Source organism: Amphichorda felina, assembly GCF_050947745.1.
Source record: "Amphichorda felina strain 45539 chromosome Unknown scaffold_4, whole genome shotgun sequence".
In the NCBI taxonomy this organism is placed as follows: Eukaryota; Fungi; Ascomycota; class Sordariomycetes; order Hypocreales; family Bionectriaceae; genus Amphichorda; species Amphichorda felina.
This window is the reverse complement of record NW_028145046.1, coordinates 3,209,285-3,227,938: the sequence shown is the minus strand read 5'-3', so window position 1 is coordinate 3,227,938 and position 18,654 is coordinate 3,209,285. Positions and strand designations below refer to the sequence as shown.

At 54.4% G+C, this 18,654-nt stretch overlaps 7 protein-coding genes across 7 annotated transcripts; 5 read left to right on the top strand and 2 right to left on the bottom strand.

Moving 5' to 3' along the window:
* Positions 1-504: 504 nt before the first annotated feature.
* Positions 505-2,286, top strand: ACO1O0_004815 (lipoxygenase; the record flags this gene model as incomplete). Its single annotated transcript, XM_083194248.1, has 5 exons — positions 505-588; positions 654-930; positions 980-1,331; positions 1,382-1,450; positions 1,512-2,286. 5 exons carry the CDS (start codon positions 505-507, stop codon positions 2,284-2,286), a joined length of 1,557 nt encoding a protein of 518 aa, XP_083051196.1.
* Positions 2,287-3,152: 866 nt separating this feature from the next.
* Positions 3,153-4,558, top strand: ACO1O0_004814 (cytochrome P450; the record flags this gene model as incomplete). The annotated part of the gene is made up of 3 exons (XM_083194247.1): positions 3,153-3,159; positions 3,248-3,732; positions 3,791-4,558. The coding sequence occupies 3 exons, from the start codon at positions 3,153-3,155 to the stop codon at positions 4,556-4,558; spliced, it is 1,260 nt and encodes a 419-aa protein (XP_083051195.1).
* A 3,482-nt stretch (positions 4,559-8,040) lies between these two features.
* On the top strand, positions 8,041-9,939 carry ACO1O0_004813 (POT family-domain-containing protein; the record flags this gene model as incomplete). The annotated part of the gene is made up of 2 exons (XM_083194246.1): positions 8,041-8,495; positions 8,559-9,939. 2 exons carry the CDS (start codon positions 8,041-8,043, stop codon positions 9,937-9,939), a joined length of 1,836 nt encoding a protein of 611 aa, XP_083051194.1.
* A 493-nt stretch (positions 9,940-10,432) lies between these two features.
* Positions 10,433-11,287, top strand: BOS1 (acyl-coenzyme A:6-aminopenicillanic acid acyl-transferase-domain-containing protein; the record flags this gene model as incomplete). Its single annotated transcript, XM_083194245.1, has 2 exons — positions 10,433-10,468; positions 10,559-11,287. 2 exons carry the CDS (start codon positions 10,433-10,435, stop codon positions 11,285-11,287), a joined length of 765 nt encoding a protein of 254 aa, XP_083051193.1.
* Positions 11,288-11,428: 141 nt separating this feature from the next.
* On the bottom strand, positions 11,429-12,256 carry THI80 (thiamine diphosphokinase; the record flags this gene model as incomplete). Its single annotated transcript, XM_083194244.1, has 2 exons — positions 11,429-12,016; positions 12,251-12,256. The coding sequence occupies 2 exons, from the start codon at positions 12,254-12,256 to the stop codon at positions 11,429-11,431; spliced, it is 594 nt and encodes a 197-aa protein (XP_083051192.1).
* A 663-nt stretch (positions 12,257-12,919) lies between these two features.
* Positions 12,920-13,960, top strand: MIA40 (coiled-coil-helix-coiled-coil-helix domain-containing protein; the record flags this gene model as incomplete). The annotated part of the gene is made up of 3 exons (XM_083194243.1): positions 12,920-13,127; positions 13,186-13,591; positions 13,645-13,960. The coding sequence occupies 3 exons, from the start codon at positions 12,920-12,922 to the stop codon at positions 13,958-13,960; spliced, it is 930 nt and encodes a 309-aa protein (XP_083051191.1).
* Positions 13,961-14,450: 490 nt separating this feature from the next.
* On the bottom strand, positions 14,451-16,295 carry ACO1O0_004809 (uncharacterized protein; the record flags this gene model as incomplete). Its single annotated transcript, XM_083194242.1, has 1 exon — positions 14,451-16,295. One exon carries the CDS (start codon positions 16,293-16,295, stop codon positions 14,451-14,453), a length of 1,845 nt encoding a protein of 614 aa, XP_083051190.1.
* Positions 16,296-18,654: the final 2,359 nt, after the last annotated feature.

Below are 18,654 nucleotides of genomic sequence, written 5' to 3'. Positions count from 1 at the left end.
CTTACATCTTAAGTTATCCCTCTTTCGGCCTAAACATCAGTATTCCCAATCCTTCAAACTCCTACGAGTAGGCATTTCTAGTGTCCAGATCTCTGTGTTATGGCTGTTGCTGCATTACTGTGTAATAAAATCAAAACCCCAGATCCCAAATAAATATGCGTCTCCGCCAGCATTTTGTCTCAGAAGCGTTGTGACTTGTATCCCTCCCCAACTATCTTTGCTTGGCCCAACTTCGCCCGTTTTATATAAGAGATGAAGGCAGCATCGGCATATCTAGCGCTCAGCGCCTTGGCCTCTGCGAGTGCTCTCCCTCGGGATACTGTGTTGGTCCACAGGGCGCACAACTCGACACCAGCCTGCCTCCCGCAGGATGACCCAAACCCTCAACATCGCGCTGCAGCTGTCGCTGCCAGAGACGAGGGCTTTGTGTATGGGCCGTCCCTAATCGGTGAGGCCGCGCCCTTTCTAAATGGCACCCTGGGGAACGCGCGACATGAGGCCGACATGGAGACTTGGATGATCGACCGGGAGGAAATCGATGCGAGGATCGCCAAGGATGTCAAGGCCCTCGAATCTGCCATTGCTGCCGTAAGTCTTCCAGATTCTCATATTGAGCCTGAACCGGCTAACTTCTTTTTTTTTCTTGGCTGTAGAATGGTGGATTGGACAGTATGGAGGCATACGCTACCGTTCTCTACGAGGGACAATGGATGGAGTCGAACCCTCGGAGCACGGCGCCTGGAATCATGACAAACTACACCCAGGACCTCCTTTTCAGCATGGAGAGACTAAGCCAGAACCCCTATCCCCTCAAACTGGTACATCCTGCCGAAGAGTTGCCCTTCCAGATGGCAGATGAAGTGGCTACTGAGATTGCGGGTGCCACCCTCGAGGAGCTCAAGTCTACGGGACTCTTGTTTTACGTTGACCGTGAGTTCCTTACCACGACGGGTTGGCCGATAAGCTAACAACTAAAAAGACAGTCATCAAGAGGCGTACGAAAAGACAACGATTGAGCCAAAGCGCTATGGCGCAGCCTGCTCAGCCTACTTCTTCATCCATCCCGAGTCGAAGGACTTTCTGCCTCTTGCAATCAAGACCAATACCGGAGCAGACCTCGTATACACTCCCCTAGACGAGCCCAATGACTGGCTGCTCGCAAAAATAATGTTCAATGTCAACGACATGTTCCATGCCCAGATGTTACACCTGGTCATCACCCACGACGTTTCCGAGGGAGTGCACCAGGCCGCTCTGCACACTTTGAGCGAAGACCACCCTGTAATGGTAGTCCTTGACCGCCTGATGCTCCAAGGTTACTCCTCTCGGATGTATGTGCAGCCCTCTATATCTAGCTAAACCAGACATTGACCATCCGCAGTGTTGGAGAGCAGCTGTGCTTCAATCCCGGAGGCCACTGGGACCAGCTCATGTATGTGAACAATGTTGGGTAAGTACCAGACCGCACAATCAAACTTCCCTCCACGTTCAAAACTAAACAGCACCCATAGATGCCGAGATTTCGTCACCGAGAGCTGGCCAACTGCTGGCAAGTTCCAGTCCGGATATCTACATACGGATCTCAAGGCCCGGGGCCTCATCAACGACAAAAACGAATACCCCTTCAAGGCTTTCCCTTTTTTTCAAGACGCTGATGAGATCCATCAGGGGTACAAGGCCTTCTTTCAGTCCGTTGTGGACTCTTACTATGGGAGTGACGCCGACGTTGCCGCCGATTTTGAGTTGCAAGCCTGGTTCAGCGAGGTCACTGCGAATGCCAAGGTCCACGATTTTCCCCAGGTCACCTCCGACAGCCCCGCAGACAAAAAGGTCCTTGTGGAGGTTTTGACGCATTTCGGCTTCATTGTCAGCGTGGGGCATCATGCATTGAATGGGGGCGACCCGATCGGCTCCAAAGCCACTCTCCCATTCCATCTCCCTGCCCTGCACGCCCCCGTCCCTGAAGCAAAGGGCGTCAAAGACCTCATGCCTTTCCTCCCTGATGCCAAGCAGGCGGTCCACTATATTGGATTCATTGCCTCGTTCAACCGTCCGTTCTACGAAACATCGCAGCGCAACCTCCAGAACGCCTTCTCGGCAGACAGTATGCTCCAGAGGCTCAACCAAGCCACCAAGGATGCAGCGGCCACGTTCCTTGCCGCCATGGGGAGTATGAGCGACAAGGTCCGCTCCAGGGGATTTGAGCATGATGGTCTTAGCATGGGCATGCCATTCATCTATAGGACACTTGACCCTGGCTACATCCCCTTCTTCTGTGCTGTGTAGGCTTGGTGTCTGGGACTGTATTATATATATTCTGACCTTAAGGGGCTGGGAACATACTTGAGTCGCTTTCCTTTCATAATTTGGGATAGACATTATGAACGCATTCCTTGCCAAAATCTAATTTTTCAAGTTTCCCATGCTACACGCAATTGTATCAATTATATCTTCTCATCGGTGATAGTGTTATACCTACACCTATCTACATACAACTATTCAACTTCGCAAAATTGCACGTCTCTTTATGCTTCAGGTAACTTTCTATCCATCTAGAAGATTTCGAGGCTCCGCGTGTAGTCTGTGGCTCAAACCTACTACTACTCGTGTTGCTGACAACAGGGTAACTTCGAGTTCTGCGAAATATCCCACACTGTGTGCACTGTGCTGAAGTCTCTTCAGTGGCTCCAACTTGGCTTCAACAACATCAGATTGAGTCACAGCTCCGCAGCTTGACAATTGAATTCCGCTCGGCCATGGAGCTTTCATGACAGGGAAATCTTGCCCATCCTCTGGCAATGTACTCATCATCGGGAGTGATGGGCCTCGCTCACTGCGGGGCATTGATAACTGTGGGAGCCATCGTCACAGTCGCCGCTTTGCTGTTGACCCTGTGCGCCTACAATCTTTGGCTTCACCCGCTCGCGCCCGTCCCTGGCCCAAAGTGGGCGGCCGTGTCCAACATCTGGCTTGCTTACTATGCGAGGAACGGACGCTTGGCCGAGCTTGGCCGTACGCTGCACCAGCAGTACGGCGAGGCGGTGCGAGTCGGCCCCAACGAGGTCTGGTTCAACAGCAAAGCCGCCTTCAAGGCCATCTACAGTCAGTCATCAGCCTCGGTCAGTCCTTACGAATTTGCCCTATTAATCATCATGCTAGGTGCGGGAAGCGGTTATGAAAAGTCAGACTTTTACCGTCAGTCACCGTCCCTCGGTTGTCATCCCAAATGCATACTAATAGCTACTAGTCGCCACCGTCCTTACGAGGCCGCACATTGACTGGCGGCTACGGGCGCATCCAGTTGACACCCTCGACTTGTTATCGGAGAGGGACATGAGACGATATAGACTCCAACGACGACTGATAGGCCCCGTGTACCGGCCAGCGCAAGTCATTAGGCACGAAAAACAGGTGGACAAGGTCACGGAGATGGCGATAAAGAAGCTGCGCTCGCTTGATGGCGCCCAGGTTGATCTCAAGGAATGGATGCACATGATTGTCGTAGAATGCCTCGGCGCCGTTGTTCTGTCCTGGTCACCTGGGATGCTGGATCAGGGAACCGATGGAGGGACCGGTGCGCATAGCTACCGGTCGTGGAGGCGCAAGGGCGTCTTCGGCCTATTCCCACTTGTGGCCAAGCTGGAGATGTGCTCCGGGAATGTCGGCCGGGCATTCAGTCTCCTATGGCGGGTCAACTTTAGGACGCCTCCAAACTTCCGACCTTTCTTCCCAGTAAGTCACAGCCCGTCAAACCTCATCTCTCGCTTGTGGAGCGCTCACAGGCAGACAGGACGTTGGCCGGCGAATTGGGCGGCGACTCAAGATCGCGCGCCAGGGGAAGAAGGATGACCGCAACGACCTGGCTGCTGATCTGATCCGCCTTCACCACGACAAGGTCGAATTCACTGAAACGTATCTGCGTAAGATGATCATGACCAACTTTGGCGCAGGGCATGAAACGATGGCCTCAACACTGACGTCCATCATGGCCATGGTTGGGTCCCATCCAGGTGTCCAGCAGACGCTGGCAGACGATGTGCAACACATGGGCAAACAGCCCTCCTATTCTAGAGTGGGAGAGGCGCCATACCTACAAGCCGTGATCAAGGAGTCAAAGAGACTGCATCCTGTCATCGCGGCGGCCCTGCCACGCCGAGTACCCGGGGCGGGATTGCACTTGCACGGCGTCCGTATCCCCGCCAGCACAACGGTCGGGTGCAGTCCAGTGGCGCTGCATCGGAATGAAGATATCTGCGGGCCACAGCCTCACGCTTTTGAACCATCACGGTGGCTGGACAGTGAACGGGCTAAAGACATGGAGTTTTTCAGCCTGGCCTGGGGCGGGGGGGGCCGGACCTGCCCCGGCAGACATCTGGCCGAAATGATGGTGTGGAAGGTGCTGGTAGCGCTTTTCAGGGAGTTTGAGGTCGAGGTTGAGATACCCGAGGAGAAGCACATGCCAGCCTACTTTCTGTCCATGATGACGGGGGTCAAGGCTCGGTTCGTCTTGAGAGATATTAGTTCGGGCACCAAGGGACACAAGCCGAGCTTTCAATGACCAACGGCTCGGACTTCATTGGCCGAACACGACAGAGATGGACGTTGAGGGCACCCCGGGCGATGCCAAGGAGGGTTTCTAAAACCTCACATAAAAGCCATGTCCGTGATATGTACTGTGCTTGGCTCCGGTCTGGAGTAGCGTCCTGATGGCGAAAACTTGGCGATGGGGCCGGTGAGTTTTCGACTCCAATCTCCCCAGGACCCCATCCAGCGGGCTCCGGCTCCGGAAGCTCGCCGGTTCGGAGGCTGGTGGAATATTTCATCGGGGCCCCGTGGCCGGAGCGCTGCTGATAAGGTGCGGGCGGAATGGGCACAAATAGGCTATACTTGGGCGAGGAATTGTACGTAATACCTAGTGCCTGCCCGTAATTCTGACCAGATTTAAGTCCAGACCCTAAGCTAGCGGAAGGTGGGGTGTTTGTCAGATTATGGTACCAAGACTACTACACGACTGTCCCGCTAGAGACTACATACGCCAAAGGCTATTGAATAATACGCTGTGCCGCTGGCGGGATTTCGAATGGTGATAACTTGGAGACATAATACAGGTTTCGACTTGTTCGGCGGTCGAGAACTTGGAACCCTGCTCGAATAGGAACTCGTTCTCGTGGGGGGCGAAGGAATCATTAGATAGCCTCGTACTACGTGTAGGTTGGTAGTTCTGCGGGCTGGTCTTGGTATAAGGAGATTCTGGAGTTTGTTGAAGCCCAAGACCGCGACACCTCACCTAACTTGACCGTAATGCCAGAAGACGATGAACAATATGGCTAAAGCACGACGCGATGGGTCGATGTTGAAGCGCCACATGCGCCAAACAAGGGTAGCCGGCGACCGAAGCGGCAGCCAGCCCCAGGAGCCAAGACGGATGGAACTTTGTTGTGCCAAGCAGCCACAGACAAGCTTGGGACCGCGATGGGTGATTCGATAAGTCTTCCATGCATACAATCGAAGAACGAATCACGGATTGCCAAGGCTTCCCCAAGGAGCGTATTGTAGGGAGGCAGGCTGCCCCCCTCGTCTTATCTTGGAAACCAGGACGAGGGTTTGCCTCGCTCCGAGTCGCTTCGGTCTGGCCAACGGCAGGCCAATGCACTCACACTCAAGACTACGATGCAGGGCAGATAAGGGAAGGATCCTGGAAAAATGGCAATCCCTCTCGTATCCGATGCTGCCCGCTGCAGCTGCTGTCTCGGCGTATGAAGCTGAAGCTCAAGTTGAACCGTCCTCGTCGTCTGTGCACAGGCCTGGTTGACACATCCAACCCCAGATTCGCCATGTGCTGGTTTGTCACGACACGACTAAATTACTTGTATAAACGTAATAAAAACTGCGAGGTAAATTAGACCTCGCAATGGAGTCTCGTGGCTTCATTATGGAGACGGAGCACGTGCGGGACTGCAGGTGTTTCACCACGTTGGGTAACTTGGGTTGGTGGTCGTGAGCTGGGCAAACCCACACCGGTTTGCATTCCCATCCTCACCCGAACCTTTGTCAATCGCTTCGTCGAGTGCAGCCAACACCACAGGAATATTTCCTACGCCTGAACGGACGGGCGACGCGATGGGATTCAGGCAGCTGTTTCAGTCTTTCAGAAAGGAAATCCGAGGTGCCAAGAGGAGGCGCTCCCAATCGTTGCATCGGACGAGTCAGGTTACATCTCGCCGCCAGGCTTCGGTTCGTTCCCGCTAAAAGCCTCCCCCCACAAGATCGAGCGTCTGCCACTTGGCGTTGTTGCCCAGACGGCGCCAAGCGGCTTGGGATTCTGGAATCCCGAATCGGCATCCTGTCACTGCATAATATGGACGGTGGTACGACTGGCTCATGATGGTCGCCGCTTATCGAGGAAGGGATTCACCCTCCAATATGCAAACGAGTCGATGCAGAGGGCTGCACGTCAGCACGGAGCAAATCACCCACCCAGCTTGGATGGGCACCATCACACGGACCAGCAGAGAGGGGTCGCCCACGGGCCACCAACTGAAAAGAAGAAAAGGCCTTTGTTGGGCGAAGCTCCAGAATAATAAAGTGGTGGCCTGTGCGCCGTGTGCAGTGCTTGGCGCCCAAACATGGCCTTGTTGGTACGATCCCAGGCCACAACCAACAAGAGCATGCCTGGCGAAAAGGCAGAAACGGCCACTAATAATAAGTACCCAAATACGGATGGACTTTTGGATGCCATGCGGCAAACCCACCTTCCACATGTAAAGAGACTTAGAAGTAAGCTTCTTTTGACCCGGCACCTGAGTGAGATGGTTGTTTCAATTCAGGTCACCAATGGGAACCTGGGACATAGAAGTCTGTCACGAGGCCAGCTGAATCACGGATTCATGAACCCTCGCCTTCCAACTCCACTGGGAGTCCTCCCCTCGGGTCCTCCTTCCCACCACGTCGGCCATCTCTTGAAAGGGCAGGCACCTCCCAGGGCACACATCACTCCTGCCATCTGGTTGGGCGTTGTACCTATTAGCACTCGTAATGAGACAGAGTTTCTGGTTCCTTTTGCCTGGGGCGGAAATCTGGATGCCCCACCTGCCAAGATCTTGAACTCGAGGGTAAGCGCGCCGTTTTCGACTCGAACAGTCTCAGTCTACGGAGTACCAACACCACGAGTTCAAAACTGGCTTCCCGTGTCGTCAACCATACCGGAACCGACCGAGACTATCGCCTGGCCAGACCACCATGCAACCAGTAGTGCAGGGGCAAATGGCGCGCTGGCTCTACTAAGCGCGAAACCAGACACGATTGTCGGGGTGGCTCGCTATTGCACAAGAGTTGAACCCGAGCCCGCCAAGCCCACGAGCCTCATAGTCCTCGTAGGCGATTCCAGCAAAGACGTGCCGCAGCTGGCTCAGGCCTCCAATGGCTTGGGACACATGCCGGCATCAGGGCAGCATGCGGCCAATCACCGCCTGGCTTGGGCATTGCCAGAGCCTCTTCGGCCCTTCTTGGGCAGCCCCTATCAGACTATCAGACCTGTGGTGGGAAGGCCGGCGACGGCCCCTGGCGAGACTGGGCCTTGGGTTCTGCTATGGCGCCCACTTTCGCGACCATGGCGTTATCGTTGACTGGCCACAGGGTTCTTTTGTGCGGTCCGCAACCTTCCTGATTAGGCTACCTGGGTCCGGCATCGCGAGTCTTGGCCCGCAGCCAATGCAGCCACATGCCCGGATACATGTACTGGTACACACTAGCATGCGAGAGGCTAGTAGAGCCAAGAACTGAGATATCCCGGGGTATTATGCGTGGGCGGGTGCATGCTCCAGAACAAGGGTTCACTCTGTCAGTCAGGTCAGTTGCCTCGACCCGGACGGGGCAACCACTTGGCCACACCTCCATTGTAATAGGCAGTAATGGCCCGTAGACGACCAACTACAAGTATATATGAGCGTCCACATGAGGCGCCAACCCCCTCCTCTCTCCCTCTGAGACTGCTGCCCGTCCCTATCGCATCCCTCCTCCTACCCTCAGTAGCCAGTCAAGATGACGACTGCCGTCAACCTCGACAACGATGCCATCGCTCAGGCCGGTCTGACCGACGCCGAGCATGGCGGCATCCACAACAACCCGGCCAAGGGCTCCATCGACGTGACCAAGGAGAAGGAGTCTCTGGGTCACGAGGTCGTCTCTACCACCGACGACGACGACTACCCCGACAAGCCCACCGAGGAGGAGATGCGCACCCTGCCCCGTGTCTCTGGCAAGATCCTGTGGAGCATGTGGACCATTGCGTTTGTCGAGCTCTGCGAGCGTTTCTCCTACTACGGCTCCTCCGTCCTGTACACCAACTTTGTCAACGCCCCTCTCCCTCCGGGCTCGACCACCGGTGCTCCGGCCAACCTCGACGGCCAGGCCGGTGCTCTGGGCATGGGCTCCAAGGCTGCCCAGGGCATCAGCTTGGTCAATCAGTTCTTCACCTACATGACGCCTCTTCTGGGGTCAGTACTCTAGCCCCCTGTGACCCCTCGGGATATAGAGAATGTGGCTAACCCCCGAAATAGTGCCTGGATTGCCGACGCTCGCATGGGTCGTTTCTGGACTCTCCATCTCGCCATTGGTCTCGCCACCATTGCCCACGTCATCCTCGTGGCCGCGTCTGCCCCTGGTGTCATTGTCAAGCCCGACGCCGCCTTTGGAGTCTTCATTGTCGGTCTCCTGTCGCTCTGCGTTGGTTGCGGTTTCTTCAAGGCCAACGTCTCCCCCCTGCTGGCTGAGCAGAACGAGGACACTCGCATGCGCGTCGAAGTCCGCAAGGGTCAGCGCGTCATTGTCGACCCCGCCGTCACCAACACCCGCATCTTCCTCTACTTCTACTTCTGCATCAACATTGGCGCCCTCAGCGGCCAGATCGGCATGGTCTACGTCGAGAACCTCCACGGCTTCTGGCAGGCCTTCCTGATCCCCACCGCCCTCTTCCTCTTGGCCCCCGTGGTCCTCTGGTCCCAGAAGAAGAAGTACAAGCTCAGCCCCCCCACCGGGTCCCTGCTGTCCAAGTTCCTCCGCATGTTCCGCTTCGCCCAGAAGCGCTCCAGCTTCTGGAAGCCCGACTGGGAGGAGGCCAAGCCCAGCAAAATCCCCATCGAGCAGCGCCCCAGCTGGATGACCTACGACGACGCCTGGGTCGACGAGGTCCGCCGTGGTCTCATGGCCTGCAAGGTCTTCCTCTTCATCCCCATCTTCTACCTGGCCTACAACCAGATGACCGGCAACCTTACCATGCAGGCCTCCACCATGGAGCGCCACGGTACCCCCAACGACGTCATCCAGAACCTCAACCCCATCTCCATCGTCATCATGATCCCTCTCATCGATCACGGCCTCTACCCTGGCCTCCGCAAGATGGGCATTGCCTTTACCCCCATCAAGCGTATGACGACCGGTTTCATCATCGCCTCCCTGTCCATGGTCGCTGCCGCTGTCATGCAGTACTACATCTACGAGATGAACTCCTGCGGCTGGTACATCAACTCCAAGATGGAGGCTCAGGAGGAGTGCACGCCCGCCAACATCAACGTCTGGGCCCAGGCCCTGCCGTACATCTTTGTCGGTATCGGCGAGATCTTCACCAACGTCACCTCGTACGAGTACGCCTTTTCCAAGGCCCCCGAGAACATGAAGTCTCTCGTCATGGCCGTCAACCTGTTCATGAGCTCCATTTCCGCTGCCATTGGCCAGGCCTTCACCCCGCTCTCCGGTGATCCCCTCCTCGTCTGGAACTACACCGCCGTTGCCTGCATCGCCCTTGTTGGCGGAATCACGTTTTGGTTCACTTTCAGGCATCTTGACTCGGAGGAGGATGCTTGGAACATGCTCAAAAAGTCCGAGTATATCGGTCAGAACAAGCCGACAATGACGGCGGCGGACAAGGAGGTGGATGCTTAAACATGTATCCGTGTAGTGTTTTACCACGACGTCAAACGTTGTTTATGAGATATCCCAGTAGCATAGCAATCAATGCTATATATTCACCTTGAATTGTCTCCCTTGTGCCATAATCAATCCTTTTTCCCCATTGTGTTCAACATTCTTGTTTCCAACCTCCGACATCATCACCGACTTACACGAAGATGTGGGGTTCCCATTTCGGCAGTTGCCCACGTGACCCCCACGTTCTAGTCATGGATGGTGGGAGGCAAGAACGCTTCACTTGCGCCATTGTTTGCAGCCGTGTAAGGGACAAAAAAGCATTATCACAACTTCCGTACCAAATGCCAGAGATGATGTCCAAGCGTGTCGGACAACGGACGAGTCGATCGTGGGACTTGGTTGTGGATGAGATTTGCGATACGCGACAATGATTTTCCGGTACCCCAGAACGTTGAGGTGGCCTCACCGCTGCACCTGCCTGATAACGGCCCCAAGATGATCCTCCAGCATGTGGCAAGAACCCCCCCAGCACAAACGTTCTGAGGTCACCGGCCCCCCAGCCCTCAACACAAACTTGGCGAGATGGTATGTTCTCCTTATTTATTGCGAGACGCAACTAACCGAGATTCTGCAGAATGTCTCGTACAACTCTGCCCTGCGGCAAAGCAAGGCCATTCGCAACGAGCTCTCGACCCTCTCCTCCAAGCAGAACCCCAGCCCCGCCGAAGTCGGGAACGTGTCCGCCTCGCTAGCCTCCTTCTCAAAGACGGTCGACGAGTACAATGCCCTCGCGAAGCAGGAGATTGTGCCCAAGAAGCACGAGGAGGCTCTAGAGCGCGTCCGCAAGTTTCGAACCGATCTATCCTCGTTCCGTACAGAGGTCGACGCTCTGAAGAAAGCCCGCGAGGAAATGCAGCACCAGACCAACCGCTCTGAGCTCCTGGGCCAGCGCCGGCCGTACAATGCCACCCCCGAAAACCCCTACGCCAATGTTTCCTCACCACATTCAACCTTTCAGCCCCGGCACCCTCAGCAGCAGCAGCAACAGCAGCAATACCTGGGATCTGGAGACGACGCTCGCGAGGCGCATGCCCTAAGGGAGCAGAACTTCTTCGCGAGCACCAACCAGGCCCTCGATGACTACATTGCCCGCGGCCAGGCCGTGCTTGGTGACCTCGGCCAGCAGCGCGAGATGCTCAAGACGACCCAGAAGCGGCTGTACAGCGTTGCCAACACCCTGGGAATAAGCGGCGACACCATCCGTATGGTGGAGCGGCGCGCACGAGAGGACAAGTGGATATTTGCCGCTGGTGTTATCATCTTCATTATATTCTGTTGGCTGGTTCTGCATTACCTGCGATAACCCGTGTACAACCACCACCAGTCCGGAGCGAGCGTGGCGTTTGGATTTTGAAAGAATGATACCTCAGCAATACGAATTTGCTTTCTATTAAGAGCACTAGTACAAGATATGCCGCCACAGCACTAGATTTGGGTGACGGGGCTACACTTCATCCTCGCTATCGACCTTGCTCAGAGCTATGGTAAAAAGCACATCCTTGGTAGTCTCGACCTCGACCCACCGTGTCTCCGGAAGCACATGGTTGCTTGTGCTCAGCCTGCCGCCCATCTGCGTCTCCCAATCGGTCACGTCCCATTCCAAACCCCTGGTGGTGATGCGACTAGGCTCCTTCAGGGGAATTATGCCGACATGCTTGCCAAACACATCGCCCTCACTGTCATCATCCTCCCGAACTCGGATGCGATGCGATCCAGTCTTGAGCAGAAACGTCATACTGGATCCAGAGAGGAGGAAAATGCGCCCGCTGGCGTACGAAGGGTCCTGTTGGAAGAGATATAGGTGGTGCAGCTGGCTCAGGCCCTGGTCAACACGGCCGCCAATTCCACCCATAGCGACAATGTCCATCTCCCCGGGATGCTGACTGCGTATCCAGTTGATGGCCTTGCCGAAATCTGTTGACTCTTGATCGGTATCGTGAATCACTCGCGCCGGCGTTGGTTGGGAGGAGTAGAAGTCGCGGACAGAGGGATTGAGCGAGTCTAGGTCACCGATGATGACCTGTAGGTTCGACTGCATACCATTCAGCACATGTCCTACTGTCCATAGCCGCATAAAAATATTTAAGCGAAAGAGATGAGCAAAGACTCACGAATTTACCACGAAACGATGAGAGCTCATGTAGGCGATTTGCACCGCCGTCGGCAGCAATTCTTAGTGATGCTACATTTCGGGTCAACAAGCAGTTCCAGGAAAATTTAGTCTGATGCATATCCTTACAGTTTCTCCAGAGCTTGCGCAGGTTACTTCCATTGCGAAGCGGCTGGTTCAGTATGAGCAGAGCGAAGTCGGGGGCGTCATCGCGACTCTGCAACACTCTGGCTGGACGCCACTCAATTGGAGAATCGGCCATTGCTACTAGGCTTGCGGTTCAATGGCGAGTGAACAAGGGCGGACCAGCCAGCTAAATGCCTCGTAATGTTTTGCTTACAGGATTGACTGTGGATGTGAAGGTTTGCGGGGGATAATGTGGGAGAGCTCCTTCAGATGGTCGTCTTGTCCCTCACTCTAGCGAGAAAGCAGGCGTTAGCATTTTTGTTGTCGAAATCCACCAGGTTATGCCAGGCGCCTCGCCTCCGTGTCACCCCAATTTCAGCTTCTGGCAGGATTGCCTGCCCTGCGCGTATGCGCTCATTGAATCCTGCCAATCTGCAATCAATGCCAGATCCTGTGCCTTTCCAAGGCCTCGGATCTCTGAGCTGTCCAATTGGGATGCTGGTTGGGTTTAGCGACGCAGACGCCCCCATGCTTAATCCCCGGCTAAATACTTCCAAACTCCGTCTCGGGCGATGACGGCACAAAAACTTGGAGTTGAGATGCGCCGTGGCTGCTGACCAATACGTGTTAACCTCATCAGAAACATTTCTTCTCCGTCGCTCTTTAGATCTTGAACCCTCAACCCCAGGGCCAGCCGTCATGTACCGCACAGCTTTGCGCTCGGCCTCGCGGCCAGCGCTGCGCAGTCTCCGCGCCCCCCAATCCGCCTCGCGCCGTTTCGCCTCCTCGTCGGCATCACCAGCCAGCAAGCCCCGAAGCTGGAAGGGCACTGCTCTGCGTTGGGGTCTGGCAGGCGGCGCGATTTACTACTACAACACCAGCTCCGTCTTTGCTGAGGAGGCAGCCCGTACGGAGACCTCAGTACCCAATGCAGGAGACTTTGCCAGCTAACGAGCAATCAACAGCACAAACAGTGGCCGCACCACCCTCCTTTGCCGAGTCCGATCTCCCCACCGTCGATTCCGTGATCGAGGAGAAGCGCAAGCAGATCCGAGAGAAGCCCGTCAAGCCCGAGCCTACTCCCTCGTCTGAAGAGCAAAAGTCAGAGCCCAAGGAGCCCGCGTCGGAGTCACAGGCTTTTGAGACCCAACAATCGGAAGAAGCAGCACCCGTGCAGGGAGTCGAGGCCCTGGAGGAAGAGGCTGGCCAGCAGGGCGCCTTCAACCCTGAGACTGGAGAGATCAACTGGGACTGCCCATGCCTTGGTGGCATGGCTCACGGCCCCTGTGGCGAGGAGTTCAAGACGGCATTCAGCTGCTTCGTCTACTCGGAGGCGGACCCCAAGGGCATGGACTGCATTGACAAGTTCCAGTACGTCGCACATTTGAGGCCCATTGACGAGCGATAAGCTGACAGATTCGTAGGGGCATGCAAGAGTGCTTCCGACAGTACCCCGAAATTTACGGCGCCGAGCTAGGTGATGAGGAGGAGGCGGCCCAGGAGTCCCTTGATGCTCCCGCTGCGCAGGCCTCCAATGAGGCCCTGGTGTCAGAACAGCAGCCGCGCGATGAGCTACCTACCACCAGCGTCCAAGTCAACGAGAAGAAGGTCGAGGCCGACGACTTGCCTGGCGATGTGCGGGTCAATGAGGATGCCCCAAAGAAGTGGGAAGACGCCAGCGCAGCCAACGATAAGGTGGAGGATAAGAAGGATGACACGAAGCCGGAGAAGGAGGCATGAAGCCCCTTTGAGGGAATCCTTGTACAACAACAATTGTGGACAGTGCTGTGTCCGATTCTGTATATTGATGCTACACCATGGGGCCTGGCGCAGGAAGATAAAAGGAATAGACTAGTCGCATCTCCTTTCGTGATTGAGTGAAGCTACTCGGGCTGTATCAAATATCCATGCGGACTACGAATCTTGCAGAGTCGAGCGCTTATTATGACGATATCAGTAGATCTATTACCCCAGTATTAACATGATAATATGGAGATACGAGTATGCTTATCATGACAGTGTTAAACAAGTATAACAGGTAAAATGCAGCTCGAGTAGCTTCACTCTTTGTAAATTTATCAAACCTCGTGATCCAGGGCGATGTCAAGACAAGTCATGGCATGCAATTCACCAGTCAACAAACCTATCTTAGTTAACATTAATCTGAGTACTGTTACAACTAACAAACAATAAAGCAAAATGGCATCCTCAGGACTAGCTAGCCCTATCCTCAACCCTTCTTTCTGTTCGGCCAGTTTACCAAGGCGGTTATAAGGGGATCTTCTTCGAAATCCTGAACTCCCTCATCGATCTCGTCCGTCATTGCATCCTCCGGGGAAGATTTCTGGCGCTTATTCCTGGCCTCCTTCCTGGGGGAAGCATCGCGCTTCCCGCTCTCTCCTGCGGGTAGAACTGGGGCTGTGCTATTGCCTTCCCCCAAACGCTGGGGCTGCGCATCGGTCGGTAGAGGATAGAGGCTTGTCTGCATACGACCAAACGTCTGAGCAACAGCTTCGCGTACGAGAGCGCTTACCAGGTGTGAGAGGTCAGCGCTGTTCAGAACTCTCCTATAGATATCGGTCTCGTGCTTCTCGAGCAGCCCCGACATACGCTCGTCCTGATCCGCAATCCTTTTGTCTTGGTTCATAGCCGTCTGCGTAACCTCGCTTATCCGCTTGTCGATGATACTTTCGAGGTCATGGTACTGATCAGCAAACTCCTTCGTAGTCTCGTCCATCCTGGCGCGGATGGTTTCGAATTCCTGATTTTGGTCATCAAAATTCGTCATAACCATACTGATCGCCTTCTTGACTTCGAGATCGACAGCGGAAACCTGCGCAATTGGATCAGGTCTGTTTCTCAAGTCTGCGATGATATTCTCCGCTTCAGCCATTCTGGTGTGGAATCCAATACACTGCTTGACTATCATTTCTTTGCAGTCAGCTATTTTAGCAGTGAACTTGGAATTCTCCGAGGCCAGCTCCCCGGTTAAGGCCGGGTTGGAACTGTCGCAGGTGGGATCTGCTTCGGCATCAGACTCGGAATGGTCGCTGGTGGGATCTTCATCATCTTGTTCCGCGTCGGAATCGTCGCCTGTGGGATTCTGTGCCACGCTGGGACTGCCAATGGCAGAACCCACCAGTACCTCAGAAGGGGGCGTCTTGATGCCCATGAGCCAGGCATAACCGCATGTACCCAGACATCCAGCGATCGAACCGTTCATGCTGCCGGTCGGGCTGATGAATCGACATGCTAAGACGAGACCATGCTCAGGCAGAAGATCTATGAAACGGTTGTGGTCGGCTTCGTTGTGACCAACGTGTCCATCGAGGAAGAGTTTGGCAGCCTCTCTTACAGCGTTGTGGGCAGCACGGACATCGGGGCTGTCAGCATAACCGTACATAGTTGTCTTCGTGCTAGAACCCTCCAACCAGTCGAAGTGGTTCTTTATATGCCTCATGGTCCGATCAAACAGAGCTGAAAGAGGGTGGCTGGGATCAGCATTGCCAGTTCCAGCAAACTTGAAGCCTGCTTTGTGGAACTCGACTTGGGCAGTGATTGCTGCGTGCTGTCGCGTCCAAGGCTTGTGAAGGCGTGCCTGGTAACGGGCGGCACCGAATGTGAAACCGCCGATCTTAGTCTTGGGGTCGGCCAAAATCTGGTCCAGATTGTACTCCAAAACAGAAGGAGCAACGAATTTCTCTTTTCCTTTGCCAAAGCCGTCAGAGGTACTGGCACCACTACTGTGATGAGCATGCTTGAGGTGTCGCGACTTTCCATTGTTCTGGCTCTGGCCAAGATGAGGAACGAACATCGCAGCATTCAAGTTGCCATTGTCGTCGTCAAAGTCGGCCTCCACGTCAAGGCTTTCGTCAATATCCCCACCGCAGTCACTGTGGTTGCTGACGTCCGGGCAGCCAGGGCTGCCCGTGATTTCAGCAGATTGCGAGCCAGCCAGGTCAGCACCCGTATCGCAGGTAAAGAAGAGTTCCTGGCTTCGCGTCGTATTGGCAGCGGCGGCTTGGATGTCACGATCGGGGGCGTCATGCCCAACGTTGTTGAATTCCATAGCCATGAACAATGGGCGCAGTCTCTCTAACACGATGTTGTTAGCGCTCGGTGTAGGTGGGAGTTTGACCTGCTTGTTGGTCCTGGCGAAGCAGAAATTGTACTTACGCGGCAAAACCTTTTCCTGACGACGATTTAAAAGCGCAGTTGGAGTCTGGGAAGGGTACTGATGCAGCCACTCCGGGATCTTCTCGTTGTGTCAGATGCTTCTCATTGTCAGGCACGTCACCGTTATGGAAATTTACCAGATGACTTGAAGAATGTAACGTTGAGCTTCCGTCAGGGTGAAAACAAGACCCGTCTGGGTTGCCGCAAAGTCTGATTTCGAGGACGGCAGATACACCCAGGAAGTTAAGCAGCGCCGAGTCCCTCTAAGGCCTCAACGGGTGTGTCTCTAGGGTCTAGCGATGGCAGCCACAGGCTTGAAGAGACAGATTGTGCATACGGCCGGGGAAGGAGTGGGTAGGCAGGCAAAGATATGAGGAAGACGCAAATCCAGCGTTCTGTTCGATTGAGGAGTCGGTGAAAGGAGAGAAAAGAGGAGTGCAGAGGCGGGTGCACAATTCAGGACTGACGTTGCTGAGTGGGAGCCTACAGAAGAATCTGGCACCTGGCTGCCAGCTGGCGAAACTTTTTTGACGGTCTGCGTCTGGGGAAAGGTGCCCTTAAATCCAACACCAGTATCGCAGATGGGTAAGTTCAGAGACTGGACTGTGGTCTCAGATATCTCATGAGCGCTGTCCTGAGCTCGTGAGCCATGGCAGTGACCTTCCTTCTTAGTTTGCCTGAAGTTGAGCATAGCAACGATATAGATTTTCACAGCATATTATAATCGTTATAGCGCTGAAATGCTTACTATTAGTAGCAAAGCTTTAATATAATTGAAGGTAATAACCCTTATAGTCAAAGATATGCCTCGTAGTCCATAGTACCCGTTATAGTCAAAAGCAGCGGTTACAGTCAAAGGCAGCAACAGCCCACATAAAAATAACCAGAGGCAGATATAGTCTACTCTTTGATATATAGATAGTATCAGCTCTCGTGTCAGTGCTTAGAGTAAGAGATAGCGTATAATTGATGGTATCTCTGATCTATGGAAGTATATATATCGTGGTGCGGTAATGCGGGGATTTCCATAATTGCAGCTTTTGCGGACCTTGACTAATATGCGACCGTAGTACACGTTCGGACCGTCCAAGTGAAAACCAGTCTGATGGAAGTGTCCGCGCCCACGAACACAAAGCGACTGCAACGCTCAGCAGCATTTCCAAGAACCGAGACATATCCGAGTCGTCCATGGGAATACCTTCCTCGCTGTCACATTTTTCGAGCCATTGGGCCGCGTCAAATCTGGTGTCGCCGATTCCTGTGCTGACACTGTGGCGTTTGGTTGTAATCACGATACCCGAGTCTCCCAAACTTGGGCGTTTCCGAGAGTTTGCGAGGCCTGGTAAAGTGATATACACCGAAGAACTTGGCCCCGCCAACTCTCGTCGTTTGGACCGGTATCTGGCTCGACATGGTCTTCTCCCACTGTCCCCAGAAGCACACATTCGGATCTCTCCTCCCCCCCTTCGCCTTCTAGTGGCACGACGTCGTCGTCGTGCTCGTCGAAGTCATCGATGAGGTTCCTATACAAAGGGACTGAAAAGGCCTTTTCACCTTCTCTTTCTTGGCCAAGAACGTCTATTCCATCGTTAGGGACTGAAATGGGGGGAAAAGGTCCGACACTTACTTCTTTTCTCATGGGCGGGGCTGGGCCTCACCGCCCACTTCCCATGGAGAGTGTTACTCGACCTCGTGGGCGGGGCTGGGCCTCGCCGCCCACTTCCCATGAAGAGTGTTACTCGACGAACCGTCCGCTGGATCAACGATGGGGCACGCGGCCTCTCCATCGTGCCCCAAAGGTATAGAGCGAGATGACAAGGTATACGAGGAAGAGCGAGGGAATCAGGTCTCTTGATGAAGGAGAAACAAAGTTACTACTAGTACCTAGGTAGTACGAAGTTGAGCTGAGGAGAAGGTGAGATCTGCCAGTGGGTGCCTGACTAAGTACATGGGTTTTCTTGTCTTATGGCAGCCACGGGAACGGGGTCCCGCTTGCTACCTTAGGTAGGTACTGTGTAACAACTATTACCACTGTACTTTAGTAGATAACAATCACAAGCTAAGAACAATAAATGTGATGATGATTAATAGCTAGGGCCAGGTGATCATAACCTCAACTACTACCTATGGAACTGATTGAGGGTCCCGTAGCCTACTCGTCCAGGGATACACTATAATAGGCCGCCATTTTCACGGAGCTTGCTTTCCCGGACCGATGCAGCGGTACCAGGTCGTATTCATGCTCAACTTCTGGTAAA